This window comes from Protopterus annectens, chromosome 5.part0 (genome assembly GCF_019279795.1).
Source record: "Protopterus annectens isolate FY-2018-M chromosome 5.part0, PAN1.0, whole genome shotgun sequence".
In the NCBI taxonomy this organism is placed as follows: Eukaryota; Metazoa; Chordata; order Ceratodontiformes; family Protopteridae; genus Protopterus; species Protopterus annectens.
The window spans coordinates 1593035953-1593057613 of NC_056735.1; the positions used below are offsets into that span (position 1 = coordinate 1593035953).

The following is a 21661-nucleotide window of genomic DNA, read 5'->3' on the forward strand; positions in this document are numbered from 1 at the left end:
ACAAGTTAATTTGTTATAATTTCCACACAACATCATTTGTATGTCTAATGACTGGATTAAAGAGCAAAATAAAAATTGTTCAGTAAAGAAATAGCAAGCTAATGCAATTTATTTTCATGTACATCTGGCAATGCAATATATCATTGGTTTCTATATATCTGCATAGCGTTAGAGATTCAAAAATGCATAGCACAAGTATGTTTATACTTTAGTGGTCACCATATTACTCCCTAACTGTTGATTTAAGAAGCTTTTTTTAAGTTGCTTGTGCCAATTTGATAAGGGTATTCCTGATGTTTATGGATGCAAAGAAATGGTGAGATTCATAGAGAATATTTATGCTAATGTGAAAGGCCTTAAAAATAATGAGATGCAAATGAGAAATGTTGCAAAGCATAGTATGCTAATGAGATGGTTTTGCAATTCATAGTATGACACTCCCATGTTAAGCACACCCATTGTTAAAAGTGTTGCTTCTCCTTTAATACTGGAGATTTAATCTGCAAACTTGTTTGTCAAACTATGCACAAGCACTTCCCTGACACACAAGTTAATTATTTCCCTTAGTGACCGCTTCATCAATTTGTTAAGTGGGCACTAGCAATAAAATGACACAATAAATTATTTTGCCCAGCGATCACATCAGCAACCTGACCATGTATGCACAAGCACTTTCCTGACACAAATGAATTTCCTAATATGCAGAAGCACCAAAATGAAAAATCATCCAAGTGACCCCTTTCAGTAACATGGCCTAGTATGCACAAGTACCAAATGAAAAATCACCCAAGTGACCCCTTTCAGTAACATGGCCTAGTATGCAGAAGTATCAAATGAAAAATCACCCAAGTGACCCCTTTCAGTAACATGGCCTAGTATGCACAAGTACCAAATGAAAAATCACCCAAGTGACCCCTTTCAGTAACATGGCCTAGTATGCACAAGTACCAAATGAAAAATCACCCAAGTGACCCCTTTCAGTAACATGGCCTAGTATGCACAAGTACTAAATGAAAAATCACCCAAGTGACCCCTTTCAGTAACATGGCCTAGTATGCACAAGTACCAAATGAAAAATCACCCAAGTGACCCCTTTCAGTAACATGGCCTAGTATGCATAAGTACCAAATGAAAAATCACCCAAGTGACCCCTTTCAGTAACATGGCCTAGTATGCACAAGTACCAAATGAAAAATCACCCAAGTTACCCCTTTCAGTAACATGGCCTAGTATGCACAAGTACCAAATGAAAAATCACCCAAGTGACCCCTTTCAGTAACATGGCCTAGTATGCACAAGTACCAAATGAAAAATCACCCAAGCAAACCCTTTCAGTAACATGGCCTAGTATGCACAAGTACCAAATGAAATATTTGCCCAAGTGACCCCTTTAGTAACATGCCCTCATATGCATGACTGCCAAAATGAAACATTCACCCAAGCAACCTCTTTAGTAAAATGTCCAGCTATGCACAGGCACCAAGATGAAACATTTTCTCAAGTGACCTCTTCAGTAACATACCCTAGTATGCACAAGCACTGAGATGAAACCTTTCCCCTAGCAATCTCTTCAGTAATATGTCCAGGTTTGCACATGAACTAAAATGAAACTTTTCTCTGAGTGACTCCTTGAGTAAAATGTCCAGGTGCATGCAAGCATCAAAATGAAACATTTGCTCAAGCAACTCCTTCAAAATGTCCCAGTATTCACAAGCACCAACTAATCCCCACTTCACATCTCTGTATTCTCCCTAAAACCTGCTGCTTACTGGTATAGATTCAGGGCAATTTATACACTAGATACCTACATGAATTCATTATGTATCATGTCTATGAATCAAATTATATGGATACAAGTAAAGTTCCTTTACAGTATAGCAGCTGTCCTCTATTGCTTAGGTGTTAAGTATGTTAGACTTTTCTGAAAGGGAGGCATATTTAAAGCAACTGCTTTACATCTTCGTATGCATGCTGACAGTCCAGCATTTGCATATCCAGGTAGCACTACTCTTCACTGATCGCCACCCAGAAAATTTAAAGCTCCAGATTGTGAATACCACCCTAAGTCTTTATTAATATGAAGACATTTGGTCCTGTGGATTGTACTGTTGCCTCACAGTAAGAAATTCCATAGTTCAATTTTTGGCTGGGGTGCTATTTGCACAGAGTCTGCATGTTCTCCCTACATTCAAGTGAGTTTCCTCCAGGTGCTCCAATTTCTTCACACATTCTAAATACATGCAGTAGGTGGACTAGACACTCTAAATTGGCATAGGTGTGGGTGTGAATGTGCATGTGAGTGTGTGGTGTAGAAGAAGTAATGTGGCACAACTAGCCACCTGGTGGTGTAAACCTTGGCTCTACATGGTTTTGACTGTTGAAATAAAACCCCATGTGCACAAATAGGAAAAAGGGGTTGTGAATGCATGGATGGATTTGTGGAATGAAATATATGCACATTTATTTATATATGAAATTTGGTGGGTTGAGCAAGACATATTGCATGCCACTGTTTAGTTTGTGCCATTTATAACTTAATGCTATGGTAAGCAGATCAGTTCCACATAAAATTATGTAACTGTAATGAATCTCTCTACTCACAAGACCTTCATCCCAGAACCAAGTGACGCAAGACCATACATAACACTTGTATGCACTGTACAATATGGTAACAGAACTTGAGACCACGTTTGCTATGCCCCAAACTATTCACTACAAACAAGGCTGATAGCTTACAGTTACTAAAATATGAATGCGCATTTTCAAATTCCAGGAGATAAGCTGGTGATTGCTATTCTACCTTCCAGTGATTTCAATGAAATTCTTCTGATTTACATAAGCAGTCAAAAGCAAAGGAATACATGCACTTTGTGGAAAGCCAAAAGGGGCATGCCTTACCCAAGGGAGCTACCTTAGTTCAGAATGCACAGGGGGTACCAAAATGAGCCATTCCAAACTTTGAAAGTCCATAAACAAAACAGGATAAATGTAAAAGAATCTGACAACAATTCTAATAAGTCAATACTTAAAAGAAATACTTTAATGTTGTTTAACAATCCCAGTGACATAAAAAAGTTAAGTACTTTTGCCAGCTAAATCTGGATTGGACATCTTCAGAACTAACTGTAATGAATGAGTAAATGGCTTAAGTATGTAATGTCAATTTGTCGATCTTAAAAAAGGAATCAAAATATTAATTAGTTAATAGTAGCTGCTCAACAGTTCATTTTAAAAAACATAAAATGAAACACATTTTCTTAAAAAAACAAATCTGATCATGGATTTATGAGATTATAAAAATTGATAATAATAAATAAATGTACCAATGTAAAGTCACAAGAAATGAGCAATTGAAAATGGTGTTATTAAAAATCATGAATATGTTACCAAGTGTGCCATGGAATGGATCTATTAAAATATCTATAATTTTGGTACTCGTAACTTGAGCACCAGGTGACTTGAAATGTGCTCATCAATGCCAGGGGCACAATTAGCATCCAATGTCAGCTGCTAAAAAAAGTTTTCTGCATTCTAGGTTGGTCTCCCATAAACCTCCCCTCGATCTCAATTCCACTGTGTCCAGAATACTGAATAAAAACATCCTATAGTTTGAAGATTCTAGGGATTGCTTGTAAATACCATTTTTTTTACATTTTTTGTCATGGTGCCATATAAAAGCTCACAAATACTTTTTTCTGAGGGCATGCTTGGTGTTTCTCATGTAGAAAGCTGGACAGGTTTCACTATTTGCTAAATAAACCACATACCTAGAATCACAGGTCCCCTTGCAAAAAACACTTTACTCACAGTACTGTTACCTAATGTTAAACACATGACAGGTGAAATGTAAGAAGATAGTACACAAGCTCCACATTTTTAGTGCCAGCATTACTCTCATCCTTAGGGCACAAAGGTTTTCTAATATAAACTTGGAAATGGAGATAAGAAATGCTAAAGGTAGGTTAAATATGTAACAAAGTCATTGACAGAATTTTCACATCCCTTCCATAAAATGAAAATATTATACAAATAACACAAGTAGAAGGTACAATGTTGTAAATACAAATTGTTGTTTAAAAATGTAATTAATCTTCAATGATACAGCGCAAGGTTTGCAAATGTTGGGGCATATGCTGCTACCATAACCACTGCACGGACCTATCTATAAAATTCTCCTTCAAAAAAAAAAATGTTTTTTAAACTAAGCTATGAACTCTGTTAATAATCTAAAATATGTACCAGTTAAAAAATGTAACCTAAGAGAAATTCACTAAAAAAAGTCTAATACTATATTTTGTGCTTTACAAGTGAATAAATCAGTGACATCAATAGTCTGAAAACCAATATCATCACTGCACAATTCTTGCTAAAAATCCCAAGAATCGCGCAACAAATATGGTATATGATAAAAAATAGGTTTTCATTTTCTGTCAATAAATACAGCCAAAGGGTAGGTCTTAGAGGGTAGATATCTTGCCTGTACAGCTTATGCATTTCTTCCCTGAGTCTGTGTACATTCTTCAGTAGATCCTCCATTTTTCCATTGACACTTCATACAAAAATAAATATATAGCATGCTGGTCAACTACATTTAATGTTACATGCAAATTAACCCTTATATTGCGTCTGCAATGTACCTAGCCAACTATCCCTTACTTAATATCAATATATAATGCTAATTAACTATATCATTTTATTGTTTTCATAGATTTATAGTGAGAAATGCATGGTTCTGGGCCATCATTCATCTAAGAGAAGTTTACTTGATCTTAACCAAAAGGCTGAGAAGCCACAATGCTGTGCCCCAATATATTTTCTAGCAGCTATATTAATTATGCCTTGTGATAGTAACTGTCTACAATTTATTGTTGCTTGTCACTTCTCTGGACCTGGAAACGTTTAGAGCCAAATTCATAAAGTACTATTAATGATGCAGTTAATCCCCACTTCGGGAAAAGACATTGATTGCCTTAATTATTTTATTTCCTATTTTGGTAAGACACGTTTAAATGTTTGACACAAATATAAGTTAAACCTACTGATTTTCTACATGTTTCAAAGTTTCAGTAAGGCTTACGGAAGCTACTGTATTTTATTTTTCACAATTGTAATGGCATTTACAAAAAAGAAATGATTTCCATGCTTTGAAAAATTGAAATTCTACCCAAAATAATCTACGAGAGACATAATCATTTTTCTTAAAATATGAAATGTTTTTTATAGAACACTAGGCAACAAGTCATTCTAAAAATGTCAGATTTCAGATCTCTACTCATACCTTAGAAATAATGAACTGCAGACAGAACAGTGTATTTCATTTCCATATTCAGATCATATATTACTGTATCACCTCTTCTGCAGCAAAATGACAAGGTTTCTCCTTGACAGTAAATAATTAACAGCTAGAAAAGTGCATGTTACATGTCTAGACTCAGTTAGATGATCAATACAATACACCTCAGCTACTTTCACATTTTTAAATACATGTATTACCCCCAAACACACACACACACACACACACGCACACACGCACACACGCACACACGCACACGCGCACACGCACACACGCACACACGCACACACACACACACACACACACACACACACACACACACACCAAAAAGAAGACAAAATCAACACACCTGTACCAGTTAATAACTGGGTTTGGAGAGCCCGTGGCTTGACAGGCAAAACTTATAGACTCTTGGTGGTCTGCAGTAGCATTAAGGGATTTCTGTGTAACAGAAATGACTGGTGGAACTGAAAGAAATAAGAAAATAAAACTATTATCTTATTATTAAAACACTGCAATACAATAATACCATTGTTACTTCTACTCAGCTTGAAAAATGGATAGTCATGCTTATTTCATTAATCATAAAATCTTTGTAGAAAGAACGGTCCATTTAGAAATGATCCTTTCAAAAGCAATACATAATTATGCAGTTTTAATAATGTACTATACTAAATTACTTCAAGCAAAGATATTTAATACCACATTTTATTATAGTTTACTAAACATGTATGCTGATCAGGCTTGATAATGTACAGTATTTGTAAAATAATCTAGAAGGAGACAACAGGAATAAAATAAAATATTATTAGACACAAGGAGGGCAAACTCTATTCTTTACTGTTTCTGAATAAATAATATTTTACAAAAAGTTTAGCTTCATACATGTTGGTGTGTAACCCACCTGCAAACCTCTGTTACTAGGTCTTTAAGTCCTGCTATGTAATTATCTGGGTAACCAGAATGAACCTATGATTTTTTTTTTTTAATTACGTAGCAGAAGTAAGTTGTGCAGACAGGCTGTTGATCTATTACAAGTGAATGTGCGGAAGTCGTTATTCTATTTGCTTAAAATTATTATGTTTTATTTATGATTGTCACTGAACAGTACATGACAACAAATATCTTTCCTCAGTTTAAAATGCTTGGTGCCATTGCCTGAATGACTTATTGTTCCTCAAGTTTCTGATTTTGATTCAGACTTTGTTGTACATATTTTATTTCTCCAGTTCTGGAGGATGCATATTTTGGATACTGCAGGTGCAAAAATCCCTGTAGATGTTTGTCACTAGGTGGCTGTGGATTGAGTATTTCTTGAGTTAAGTTATTGATTCTGATCCATGTAGATGTTTGTCACTAGGTGGCTGTGGATTGAGTATTTCTTGAGTTAAGTTATTGATTCTCACAGCTGACCATGAAGAATGGTCAGTAAACAAAACATTGCAAAACTGTTAATAGTAAAAACTGAATTAGAAGTTGCATCATTGGTAGAAAATGATATATGCTCTTGGTTAGTACTTAACATTTGAACTGCACAATATTTTCTTACAAGAATACAGATATAGATAGCAGGAATAGCTCAGTCACGTTTACACGTAGACATACAGACATGGAGGTGGAGTCCAACACTACATAAAGTGGAACTAAAGAATCTTAATTTGCATATCTGATAATGGGAGAATAACTGATCACATGACTGGGACCATGTAAATAATGCCTTTCAGGTCTCTCATTGTAGATCAACACTTTTTGAATGAAAAAAAAAAAATCACTGCTTAGTATCGTCTGATTAATAACACCATTCAACCAGAAGTCCCATCACAAACTACTATGTAAGCATTTTATAGAGGCAAGCTTCTTTGCTCTGGAAACTTATATATACTAACTTCATGGTGATAGAATAATGGGGAAAGGAGAAGCTCCCTCATAAAATGTTCAGTGATTTCAAGCACATGGTAAACAGGCAGTGATCCTACTAAGTCTCTTGGCTATAATCCACACTATAAAGTTGATATTATAATTCACATTATGAAGTTGATACTGAACAGTTGAATTAATATACAGAAAAATCCCCTTGTTCCTAAGTCTCCTGGATATAACCACAGCAAGTGGGTGATGTTAATTAACCAACTGAGTAGAATCAGATCTACTGGGCTTGCAGGGAAACCGTGTCTTTCCTTTGTCTTTCAGAAGGACATGATTGTACTATCAGGTCAAAGTTGAGAGTGAACTGATTAGCTTAAATGTGGAAAGATGTTTTAGTAGGAATGCTGCTGAAATGGTTTGTAGGTTGCTGAATAATGCCTTTATGTCAGTGAGTGGCAGAATTCAAAACTACACTTACACACAGAACAATTATTTTATGTGAATGGAAGTGGTTAGCTATCTGGTTAAACAGTCTGAGCAGGTTGAAGTACAAGCAGGAAATGAGTAGGCATGCTGTGGCAACTAATCATTAATAATCCACAAAAACATTTGTAGCAGCATTCTGGTAGAAAGGATCTTGCATAATGATCATGTCAAAAATGTGGCAGGAAATAGAACTGTACAATTGTGAAACTTACATGAGCTAAGTGACTTAATAAGAGTAAAATTATGCTTAGGAGATGTTTAATTCTTTTGAGGGCTGCAGCCTTAATTAATCTGAATAGGAATATTACCAGTTGTTTTGGATAAAGAAATGCAGGTGTTACATTGAGAGGTGCATTATACCCTTAGCATGGCCTCTAGTGCGTCCTAACAAATGAACCTAATTTTTGTGTTAACCAGTACATTCTTTGCTTATTTTAAGGATATAGCAAATCTTACTAATAGTATATTTTATATCAACTATGAACATCTACAAGATAGGTAGATGTGGACATGTTTTCTCATCATTGTGTACAGTAATGTGTTTTGTGGGTAAGAGAAGCTATCCTAAATGTTTCTTATTTTTGATTCCTCATGAGACAGTTTGCCTTAAAGATATATATATATATATATATATATATATATATATATATATATATATATATATATATATATATATATGTGTGTGTGTGTGTGTGTGTGTGTGTGTGTGTGTGTGTGTATTGTAGGATGGAATGGACAACTAGTAGGAGATGCTTTTGTCATGCTTCTAATCAAACTATGAATCCTCTAACCATTCACTGTAACTTCTATCTTTCTGGAAAGTTTCTCATCCTTTAAACAGATTTATGGATACTTGCAATTCACAATTAATTTCAGACGTTGAGTATATAAGAATTTCTGGAAACAGCCCAAAACACTGCAAATGTACTAGCCAGAGTTACTTGCCTAATCCAAATGTCAAAGATCTCTAGAGGTTAAGACTTTTAAAAAAGCTCTGATAACCTTGAAAGAAGAAATAACATAAGAAGCCTATCATCACACAAAAAATAACTCTCCTATTTCCTTCTTTTTGCAACAGAGCTTCATAAGAACCATGCTGTCACAACACAGAAGACATTGTGTCATAGAAGAAAAATTGTACAAAAACGTTATCAAATAAATCCTCACTGAAATGGCTGTCAAAGCAATCCAATACAGGCAGTTATACAAAAAATCAAAGTTGATTAATTAATTAATTAATTAATAATTTAAAAAAATGTTTACACAACTATTTAGCAGTAATTGCCAGAGACTAACAATTAACTGGGACTTGAATGGTAATGATGACTTGATGCAGGATGATAAGCCTGAGACACAGTGCCAGATGCCTCCTACTTGTTTTGCTAGTCATCGCCTCCTGCTAGAGCTTCTCTGGATCTTTCAATCTGCTAGCAACATGCATCTAGAATGTTTCTCCCCAGGCCTCTGCTGAAAACAGGGTCTGTTCTCGTCGGACATTTCGGTCAACAAATGTTAACTAACTAACTAACTAACTAATTAAATAAATAAATACATACATAAAATAAAATAATTAATGAATAAATGTATGATCTGCTTATTTTAACAACTTGCACAGGTTCATAGATTCATGGATGTGTACTAGGCTAACAACCATTAGGGCTGTTTAATTTTTTCAAGATGTTTTGGTTTCTAATACTATGAAGGAAATGGACCCTATTCCTAAGTCAAGTATAATTAAAGTTCAAGAAATTGATAATGCTTCATACTTTGATGTTAGCCAAAAGTGCCCTTTGTAGCATTTGCAAAGTACACAGAACTTACTCCTTCTGCAATTTATATGGAGTTACATTTATCAATGGCTTCTCTAAACATGACTATAAACTATGTCTTATGAGATCCATTGCTGCAACTACTATTGGGACTGTCTGGGTGTCCTTCTTCCACGTTGCCCTTGTTTCTGCCTGGAAATCTTTGTATTTTATGACTTTGTTTTTTTCTGTATGTAAGACACTGTAATCACTGAGTGTTGCAAATTCATTGATGAATGCTACTTTTGTCTTCTTTTCACGGACTACTATATCTGTTTTTTTGGATCTAGTTTTTGAACTGTTGGTAATGGGTGATACCATGTGATATAAACTCTATCATTCTCTATAATGCTTTATGCATCATGTTTGCAATGCTTCTCAGCTGCTACAATATTGTAATGATTACATAGTCCCCAATGCAACAGTCTTGCCACATTATTATGCCTTTCAGTACACAGGCCCTCTGCCATTACTGTATCACACCCAACAATGAGATATGCAACTGTTTCTAATTCTGTTTTACCAAGCATGCATTTGTCTCTCCCACATTTAACAGACTTTGTAAACCAATGTTTACATAGTCCACTATCCTTGGTCGCCAATATTGACCTTTCATCTTTTGGTTTAAATTCACCTCTCCTTAACCACTCTAATGTTAGATCGGTATGAGATTATTTCCAGTAGTTGTCTGCACCGTCAACTATATGTCTTTACAGCATTTCTTGCCTTCTAATCTGGTCCTTCAATGTAGATTCTTTTGTTTTGTTTTGTTTTTTCTTGGCACATTCATTTGCTGCCTGATTTTTCTATACTTCTGGTTTGATTTCCATTCCCATTTGACAGCGATGAATTTCTGGTAAACTAAGCAGTGAAGCCATCTTAGACTTGTTCTCCACATGTTTTAAAACTTTCACTATGTTTGGATCTTGTGAGGTCAGCAGATATGTATGGAGTCCTACAATTGCAGATCTATACATGTAATAAATTTCGGCCCATGCCTCATTCATAATTTGGAATATATTTCTTGTTTTCTTGTCCAACTAATCTAATACTTTTTTTGGGACAGTCAGTCACCCAAAACTGTAAGTTAGAACAGGAAGAGCAAATTGTTTTATAGCCTAGACCCTGTGCCTAGATGTCATGGTTGATTTTAGTATTAATTTTAGTCTTCTAAAATATTCCTTACTGAGTTTTTTCCCCATGTGTTCATGTTTTATTCCATAGTCTAGTTCCCAAATATTGAAACACTTCTTTCTGTTCCTTTGCATCACATTCCTGTCACAGACTGATATTTTCTTGGTGCTGAAGCTTTCCTGCTTTCAAGGTTACATTTTGCAAATTTATCAGGACTGAATGATATTCTTAGATAATCTATGAAACTTTTGACGACTTGCAGTTGTTCTGTCAGTTGCTCATCTGATGTTAAGGAGGAGCATCACTAAGTCAATGTATAAATAGTTCTTACTCAGGACTCAGTCTTTATGTAAAGATGCTAATACTTTTAGCCAAAAGTTAGGTACTGCATTTGGGCCTATGGTTTTCCAGTTAATAGCTTTTCTTTGTTTTGTTTCAATTTGTCTGGTTGTTCATATGGCCATTTATCCCAATCCCAAGTGATCTTTCATAGATATTTTAATCTGCTATCAGTATATGCCCTGCTTATAGTAGCAACCTACAAAGGTTTATATCTGTATACTTGGCTAAAAACCATTAGGGCCATTATAAGCCTAAATATGCAATTTAAATTTATCTCAAAATTTTTGTGCCTTACAAGTTACTATAAAGGATGTATTTTAGCTAGGATGTGATTTCATGACCTCCTCTTTCCAAACAGAAACATAGGTGGCATCTTTCTATCAGAGACATAATTTTCCATCTACTGGTCCAGGTTACACTTGAATAGGATCAGCAAAGCCTGTTCCAGAGAATGGGAATCCTCTAAGATACATACTTGCCCGTCCAACAACTTATGTTGTAAGCAACGTTTAGGTCCTTAGATGTCATTGGTTTAATGCTCTTCATTCTGCAAAAAAGTAAAGGTGCATCAAAGCATGATGCAAGGATGACTTATATGCAAGGCATAGATCAATAATAAACAGAGCACAGAGATAAGGCTTTGAGGCAATCTGTGCAGCACATTATATTTATGCCCTGCATTCTTTTTGTGAGGATCCTCTCTGGATGTTCCACTTGTTGCATCTGACCTTACTTATAAGTTGAGCAATACAGAATGACCTTCTTGCTCTCTTTGATGCATGTTTGTCAAATGCCAGGTTACTATCTACATGTGTGCTCATATCACTGATTACTAGGAATAATGTTAGGGTTGATTTATCAATGAGGTAGTTTCCCAGAGTTGTAGAGTTTTTTGGCATTGAGTTTTAAGCCATGGCTTTGGCACCAGTCATTTGTTTGCATTAGACCTACCTGTAAGATGTCAGTATCTTGGGAGGGATTCTATGACTGTCCATAGGTTGCAATCGTCTGCACACTTGATCAGCTAAAAGCCATTGATGTTGGCCTTGACTTGTGAGAAGAAAATGTCAAAGATGTGTGGAGCCAACATAAAGTCCTGAGGAACTCTGATAGTGTATGTCTCTTTGGGAGGTGGTCTGTCTGATCTTACCTTTCTGGGTCCTGTCTATGAGCCATATGGCTATTCAATGTGTTACATAGGGGCTTATACCTAATTCTGTAAGTTTGTTTACAATGCTCAGGTGTGATACTGCACCAAATGCCTTAGCCAGGTCAATCTAGGCAGCATGTATCTTTGCCCTCATCCATTACCTCAGTGCCTTTCTCAAAGAAGTCCACCAGGTTAATTAGGCATAACCATTCTTTGATGAAACCAAACTGGGTGGAGTCCAGTGTCAGGAGGTTTCTAATGTCATTGTTAATCATTTCCATGATAATTCTTTCCAATGCCTTCATATGAGACTATTCAGACTAATGGGTCTGTTAGTGGTCCAGCCTTGTACAGAGGAATAACCATTGCAATCCTCCATTCATGTGGCACTAAGCCTGTTCAGAAGCTATACCTGAATAGTGACTCCAGTGGCCCTGATAGGTTTCAGATTGTTTAGAAAGCATCCTAGGATATTATCCAGACTAATTGAAGCTGTATTTTTGGCCTTTGAGAACACAGCTAAGACTTGTTCCTTACTGATAGTTTCGGGGTATGTTAGATGGAATTTCCTGGGAGGTGGGTAGGGGGAGAAGTTGGAACTGACTGTGTCAGCCATTAGATTTGATATATCCCCAGACTATGTGAATGTGTCTCCATTTACAACCAGTTCAACACACTTTTGTGTGCTGCCTTTGAGACATTATTAAAGAAGGTCTTATGGTTGTCCTTGGCCTGGGAATCTCTCTTTACCTCATAATTGTCTTTCTTGGACTGACTTCTTAGTTGGTCAATTTAGTTTCTTGAAACATTGAAACAGTTTTTATCTTTTTCGGTGTTCCTGTTCCTAAATTTAACTGAGCATTTTTTTCTGTTGTTGTACTACCTATGGCTGTGCAGAGTTTAAGTGAACAATTCTGTATAGACTGCTTGTGTTATTTGGGTTTGGAGGGGCTTGGAATGTTGAGTCGTTATCGCTTAAAAAAAGGTAGTTTGCCTTGAAATATGTTATGCAAAAATGTTAGAATTACTGGGATCACAGAACTGATTTTTATTTCTAAGGAGACCACTTTGTGATCTGACCTTTACCAGCAAGCTGAATCATGGTTAAACTGGGGCATTAGCAGGGTAATGGACCACGGCACCCCTTCAGCATTCCCAATCAGCAGCCATTCCATTGTCCCAATACTTGCCTTGCTCACCCAATTTACCATAAAATACTGTTCAAACTGTCAGTGAGAATATTATGTATTGTCTTCTTTACTTCTACGATTACAGATATCTGGATTTAATTTAAAACTTTTATTTCAAATTTTATAGCACAAACACTGATAGCCATTTGCTATACAAAACAATATAGCCTAATAATGAAAACAGACTTGCCATAAACAGCAATAAACTTCTCAGCCCTTGATATTCACATTCATTGAAATTGCATTGAAACCCACATTCCTAGAAAATACATCTGGCCAGTGGCGGATTAAACTTACATTTGGGTTGCTTTCAAACCATGGGCCCCTGCACCCATTTTTAGATCATGCATAAATTCATTTGTTCTTTAATTCACCTTCTTGTTTGTATTACATTATAGTATTTGTTTAATAGAGCAGCAATTGTCAGAGTGAATTTTACGTTTGTAGTTTTGAACATTTTTCCAGTAAGCAGTGAAACAAAACTTATAGACCAGTAATCAAGGCTTCCCATTTTAGAACATTTCAACTACAAAAGGCCAGTTAAACTGCTGTCATTATAATCCACCAATAGCAGTCAATATTCAAACACCTGAATAAGTCCAAATTAAGGAAATCTGTAACTAACTTTGCATTTCAGTGCTTTACCTACAAATTCAGTGCCTGCTGTCCTTGAAGAATAAAACTGCCTATGTTACTTAAAAAATGTGTGCTGGTGATATTTTATAGGGGATGGCTGACAAACTGACAACAGGTTTATAGTTAGTAGGCATCTCATCCAAAGTAGGACAAACTAAGGGATTGCACCCCCCCCCCACAAATGACTCTATATCTTCCCATGGGGACATAATATGAAAAAACTCTGTCAGTACTGTCCAAACTGGTCCATATGAACACCATCAGATGCAGCATCAGAACAAATGCAAGCCTTAGATATAGTTTCAGCAGTCATGGTATAGGTACCCACAACATCACATGCCTGCACTCACGTGGCATCACTCACACTAGATGGTGCAGCAGTGGCACTCACACCAAACTGGTACTTGACTTGTTCAGGTTATAACAACAGCAGATAGAGGAGTGGACATCCTCAACAGCATGTGACAAAAACGGGCATGTGTCATCATTGTGTGTATTCCACAAAATCAGCTCTAGCAGGCAAAACTAGAGGGATAGTTAAATACATACACCGGGAAAGAAAGACAGGCATACAGACAGATAGATTAAAATGTAGATACACATATTAACATAGATATAGATATAAATATAGCTATAGATGTAGACATAGTCATAGATATAGACATAGTCATAGATATAGATATAGATATAGATATAGATATAGATATAGATATACATGCAGATACAAATATAGAGATAGATATAGCTATCGATATAGACACATGGGAATCTGGAGCAAAAAGAGTGGAGCAAGACTGTGGGAGACTGCAAATGCAGCAGAGTGAAAGGCTGATGGATATCCGGCATTGCTGTAATAGTGTGTGCAAACAGAGTGTGTGTGTGTATGTGTGTGTGTGTGTGTGTGTGTGTGTGTGTGTGTGTGTGTGTGTGTGTGTGTGTGTGTGTATGTGTGTGTGTGTGTGTGTGTGTGTGTGTGTGTGTGTGTGTGTGTGTGTGTGTGTGTGTGTCTGTATGTGTGTGTGTTTCCTGGACTGTATCTTCATTTAATATTAAGTACTTTTTATTTTTAAGTATGTTTGTGTACTGCAAAGATTTAACAACTGTGCCTCAGTAATTTAAGCAGCTAGCTTGCCTGGAATTGGTTCCTTGGGGGGTCTCAACTTATGAAAAGTTAATTTCCTATAATTCTGGAGTGACAGAGAGTTACACTAATCACCTACTTTATTTCTCTTAACAATAAAAAACAAAAATGTTTGCAAGAGTTAAATGTTTCCTGCAAGACCACCAACTAAATAGTGAAAAAGAAAATATGCATGAACTTATTTTCCTGGTTAAATCACTAATAGAATCACACCATATATGTTAGTGTTGCACAGAAATATCATATTATTGCCAATAACCAGATAATATTTTGTTACTTCTGAACTGCGCACCTTGTTTTTCAACTATTGACTGTACAACAGTAAAAGGGCGGCCACAGTGGTGCAGCGTTTAGCATTGCCACCTCACAGTAAGCAGTTCTCCGGTTCGTTCCTTAGCTGGGGTGCCTTCTGTGCAGAGTCTGCATGTCGTCCCTGTTGTCATGTGGGTTTCCTCTGGGTGCTCCAGTTTCCTCCCACATCCCAAAGACATGCTGTAGGTGGATTGGACTCACTAAATTCACCCTAGGCATGAGTGAATGTGTGTGTGTGTGTGTGTGCCTTCTGTGGAAGGTTGGGCACTGGGCTGGCAACTTGACACCATAAAACACCACTGCCAATCATGAGCAGAAAGGTGATCTGCTGTGGCAACCCCTAACCAGGAAAAGACAAAAGAAGAAGACTGTACAACAGTAAAAAAGTTTTAGATAAATATTACTATCTAGAAAGAAACAACAAGAAATACCCAATGCAGCTGAAGGTCACTCAGTAGAATAAAAATACAAACAAGTGAAAGAACAATAAACTAAGCATCCACCATGGCTGATATCATGCAGGAATTTATTGCAGATGAACAGGATAAGTAAAATGGTACAAAGCTGAATCTCCTTATTTGCACATCTTCAGACTAAAAGTAACACATATATTTATTTTCAGCAATAAATGCATACCAAACATTTTCAAGCTAGAAAAAGGATGTTTATGACGTAAAATGAAGATGAAGAAAAAGTTCCAGAAAATGCAATATATTTAAAAAGAATTAATGTGAAGTAATGACTGGCTGTTAAATTAAGAGGCTTTGTCTTTATAAAGGAGGACGTGAGATATATGTTTATATCTCTCTGCAAATATATAGACTACAAGAGAAGTTATCTCTTCTGGAAAGATATAATGACAAAATACCAATTTTACAAATAAATTTTAATCTGAACACCACCTGTCTTTCTGGATATTCTCCAACAGACAAGAGTATCTATTTACCTGTCTTTACAGCCAAGATAAAAATATGTTATTAAGACTGGACATCACAACCAAAAATGTTATATTATGTTCCAATATTATATGCAGTCTACTTTCATTCACTGAAAGTATACTTTACCAAATCTGAAAAACCTGACTCCAATAAAGGGAAAGTGTAGTTAAAAAGGGGAGGTTGGCATAATGGTTAAGGTGTTTACCTTATAAACATAAGGTGCAGGGTTTGATTCCCACATGGGGTAATTGCCTAGGCTGAAAATGGCCCACAAGAGTAGTTAGCCTAGTACCAACCTATGAAAAAAAATTGTGAAGTTCACTTCACCAAACAAGGTTTGGCAGTTCCGGGATCCTGTGGAAGAACAGGTGCATTGTTTTTTACTTATGATTTACACTTGTAACCGGAGTGGAACCTGTATTGCAGTTGTAGTTTGTTGATAGAGATCACAGTACAGTGAGGATAAGGAAATGTACCCTTTTCCCCACTGTAATAATATCTCAGACTTAGTATATATACAATGAACATTACCACTTATTTGTCTCAGTTCTTTGCAGTAGTGTACAATTTTTTTTTCCAGCACTTGGCTGAGATATGGAAACTAGAAACACACTGATAACAGAAGAATTGAGACAGCCTGGCATGTATAGGATCATTCCCAGAGTGATTCAATTAAAAAGGACTAATATATGGTATGTGGCACTCATATCAATAGATTAAATCCAATCTACATCTGACACTGGTGCTTGGGTCTTCCGCTAAAACAGTTTAAGCATGAATTTGCAAAAACCCTATATGTTTTCCATGTTATGGTAATATCTGGGGGTCTACACTTACATGATTTTATTGTGCACAGAATCATATTCACAGTTTTAGTCCACCTATGTATCAGCATTACAAAACTAAACTAAATAAATAACATAGGAAAGCATTCCAAGACAAGCTGTGCAGTAAGCTGAAATATGCAAAATATAATCAAATATTAAAAAAAGCTTATGATAATACACTAAATACACAAATCACTGTTTCAAGCTACATTTTCCTGTAGATGCCCTAATATTCACCCTTTGCCCTATAAGTTAAGATCTGTAAAGAACTATCAAAGAAAAAGATTGTGCATGTGGCCTCCTGAACTACCCACTCTGCCACGCCCCCTCACATAAAGGCCAACACCGATTGAAATAACTTGCACTATTACTATTCATCTTTTCTCATTTTCCCTTCCTTTTACAGCTTTACTTCATGAGAATGTGAATCTTCTGTAAAAACAATTAAAGAGACAGTGCCTCAGATTTATGAAAAAAAAGATTGCAGTAGGCAGTACATTCCTCAAATTTAAGAGCATTAGTGGAATAAAATGTTATAATACCACAGGTGCATTATACAAGTGAGTGTAGTGACCGTCATATATCCATTCTTTTGATTAAGCCATTTCTTGCACCTGTATCAAACTTAGAGATATAATTATGCATTTTATACTATCAGTACAGTGACAAACTCTCTCATATAGTAATCCCATCTCTTATACAGAGAATATTAATGACAAAGACAGACAAATTAACAATGGTGAGCCTCAGAAAGTAAAAACTAGTACCGTCTGCTAAGTGGATGTAATTATTTTACCTCTTTTTAACAATGAATAACCAGATAAGAAACCTTATGATTGAGTTAGATCACATCATTATAATGTTTTGTCCATATGAATAGAGAAAAATATGAATATATGTGACATACAAAAAGCAACAAAACAAATTAGCTAAGGCACGAACGTCCACACAATCTTTATTAGAAGCAAAGCTTTCGAGTCAAACACTCTTTATAAATACAAAAATACTTGATTTAAACTATTCTTTAAATAATTAGTGCCAGACAATCAAAACATAAAACGAATTAAACAATTAAAAACCTATTAATTCTAAAAGGAATAGCACAACTAAATGTAAAATAAGTTACAACAAATTTAAAAAACACAATTAAACATAGGACTGTTTGAGCTTTAGAACAGGTTTAATACTATTAACTTTATTGAAGCCTGGTGGCATATCAGCTCTAAAATAACTTATCCACTTGTACTCAGCCCTTTTAGTTTTATTGGTAATATCACCCACACTTACATTTAAAAATATCTTTTGTAGTACCCTAAACTTAAATGTATGGTCAGTTCCACTACTTATGATGTGTTTATATAATGCATTGGTCTCCACTCCCCTACGAATTTCTGATATGTGTGATGACATTGTTTCTTTTAGGATGTGTGAAAATGACGTATGATTTGTCTTTTAAAAGTAAATCTAGTAAATACTTTACCTTGCAAGAGGATAAAAGGAAAGCATTGCTTGAATTATGTACTAGAAGTGATGTTGTGATTAAACCAGCTGACAAAGGAGGGAGGACTGTTGTTATGGATAGTGATATGTATTATGACTTAATGCAGAAATTTTTGAATAATGAACACACATTTAAAGTTATAAGTGGTATAGATTTGACTAATATGTTATATAGGATTAAAACAGCATTGTATGGTCATTTGATGCAGTTAAATATTACTCCAGATCAATATAATTATTTATGTATTGAACATCCAGCATGTCCATTCATTTATGTTCAACAGGAAATCCATGAAAATGTATTTAATCCTCCTATGAGACCTGTTGTCTCAGGTGGACAATGGGCTACTACAGCTATTTCTAAATACTTAGACCAACAGCTTAAACCTCTGTTGAATTTTAGTAAGGGATATATTAAACATGTAATTTTTTAGAGTCTTTAGAAGAATTTTTGGAAAATAATGTTACTGAAAATCTTTTGGTTACAATGGACATAAAGCCACTTTTTACCGTGATTTCCAATGACCTTGTTATGCAGTATATAAGGGAGTTTCTGGTCAAGCATAGTAACTAGACACAAAATAGTGTTCTTAATTTGTTCCCTTTTAGAATTTGTTCTAGAGAACATTTTTTTCTGTTTAATGACACTATATATCACCAGGTTTTAGGTGTAGCAATGGAGACACCAGTGGCTAACAGCTATGATAACCTTCTATTAGCTACGTAGGAAGAACTTCATATCTTTGACCCCATGTTGACTGGTTATAAACATAACCAATTAATGTTCTACAAATGGTTTGTAGATGACGTTATACTATTCTGGATGGGCACTAATCATACCCTTAAATTATTCTTTCAAGAGCTGCGTGAAACTACTGACTTCCTATGTTTTGATATGAATTATTTGAACAATTAAATCAGTTTTTTGGATGTCACCTTACATAAAGTTGATGGTAAGTTACATATTTCTATACATAAGAAAAATGTACAGACCACCAGATATGTTCCTAACAGTAGTATGCACCCTTGACACATCTATAAAGGTGTTGTGAAAAGTCAACTTTTATGTGCCAGTAGGCTTAATACTACTGATGAAGACTTTAAATCTGAGATTGGGAATACGGTCAATGATTTTAAACTGAGAGGTTACGATAGTAGACTATTGGCAGTTAATGCCAAGTATGTTGTATCTGAACATTGTAATATAGCTAAACCCTACTTATTCAGCAATAGTCTTCCAAACAATGATGGTCATAATGTGGAAGAGGTAATTAAGAAAGATAACTTAGGTTACATAATTAAATATAACAGACATACGCAGCAAGTACGTAATATAATTGAAAGAAATTGGACTATCTTACAATTTGATGGTGAAATGAAGAAGATAGTTGGAACTAAACCATTTTTTGTATTTAAGAATGAAAAGAATTTGAAGCAGTTGCTATCCTATAAGGATATCAGACATGATAGACTGGTAACTAATGTACAAACTAAGAACATGGGCCCCTGTCATAATTGTGTTTTCTGTAAGTATATTAACACAGATTTAGATTTTGAGCATTCCATTCTTAAAACTAAATATTCTTTTAGGACATCTGCTACATTTACCAGCGAGAATGCTGTATATTTAGTGACTTGTGTAAAATGCTCATGTTTCTATATAGGCAAGACCAACTGCAGATTAAAAGAAAGAATATCCTCACACATATCAAATTCATAGGGGAGTAGAGACCAAAGCATTATATAAACACATCATAGATAGTGGAATTGACCATACATTTAAGTTTAGGGTAGTACAATAATATTTTACATGAAAGAGGGGGTGATATTATCAGTAAAACTGAAAGGGCTGAATGCAAGTGGATAAATTATTTTAGAGCTGATATGCCCTGGGCCTCAGTACAGTTAATAGTATTAAACCTGTTCTAAAGCTGAATCATTCCAATGTTTAATTGTGTTTTTTATATTTATTGCAACTTATTTTAAGTTTAATTGTGTTATTTCTTTTAGAATTAATGGGGTTTTAATTGTTTAATTCATTTTATGTTATGATTGGCTGTCACTGATTATTTAAGGAATGGTTTAAACCAAGTTTTTATGCATTGATAAAGAGTGCTTAACTCGAAAGCTTTACTTCTAATAAATACTGTGTGGGCGTTCGTGCCTTGGCTTATTTGTTTTTTTTTTGCAGTTAGACTTTCTGAGGCATGTTTATCTGTTTTCTTGCCTTGTTGCTTTGCTACTGATATACAAAAAGCACAGCCATTAAAGGTAGTGGAAATGTCATACTTTGAGTTTTGTATGGGATAATACTTGGTGAGAGACACTGACTAATTGGCTGCACCTGACCATAGACATCTGATTATTGTGTGATAAAAGGCAAATAAAATGTATACCTGCCTAGTACTATAGATTGTAGCACATTTACAAATAAAATTATAAGTAATATGATTTTTACATGTTAACTTAGTCCTTTAACTGAAGTAGCCTAATTGTTAAATGATGTAGACAAAGCATGCTGCTATTTTTAAATTGTAATTTAGTAATTTATAGGGGTAGTATAGAAGGACTAGGGAGTATGAAAGGAGTTCTGTTTTGCAAAATAGCAATACAGAATATTACTACACAAGCTATCACATAGACCCTAAGGTGTCCACCCATACACACCTTTAAGTAGACAAATGCCAAAGTTCTTGCCACCCTTGTCAAATGGCACTTTGTTTGACCTGTAATAACAACTTATGTAATAAGCTAGGAATATGCATTGTTAGGAACCAATCCCTCCAGTCAGTCTTGTTTATGTTTTGTTGATGATTTTTGTCTCTAGTGAAGGTGTTTCCAGAGGCATTTTTTTCAAAGAAATAGGAGGCCAAATAGGATTGGTTCTTTCATGGCTAAAAAAGCTAAATACAGGTAACATCAGAGCTACTGGCAGGTTACTGAGTATAAAGAAAGTCATGTTAATCTTCCTTGGTAGTTAAAGGATTTAAAACCTTTATGTTTCTTGGATTACAGAAAAAAATCATAGGGGCCTTTCC

At 35.3% G+C, this 21661-nt stretch overlaps 1 protein-coding gene across 1 annotated transcript in view; it reads right to left on the reverse strand.

Moving 5' to 3' along the window:
* NCAM2 (neural cell adhesion molecule 2) overlaps nt 1–21661 on the reverse strand; it is a 2742482-nt gene that overhangs the window by 2003381 nt on the left and 717440 nt on the right. Inside the window, exon 6 of the mRNA XM_044072021.1 lies at nt 5643–5760. Within this exon, the coding sequence (XP_043927956.1) occupies nt 5643–5760 (118 nt within the window). The remainder of the gene's footprint in view (nt 1–5642; nt 5761–21661) is intronic.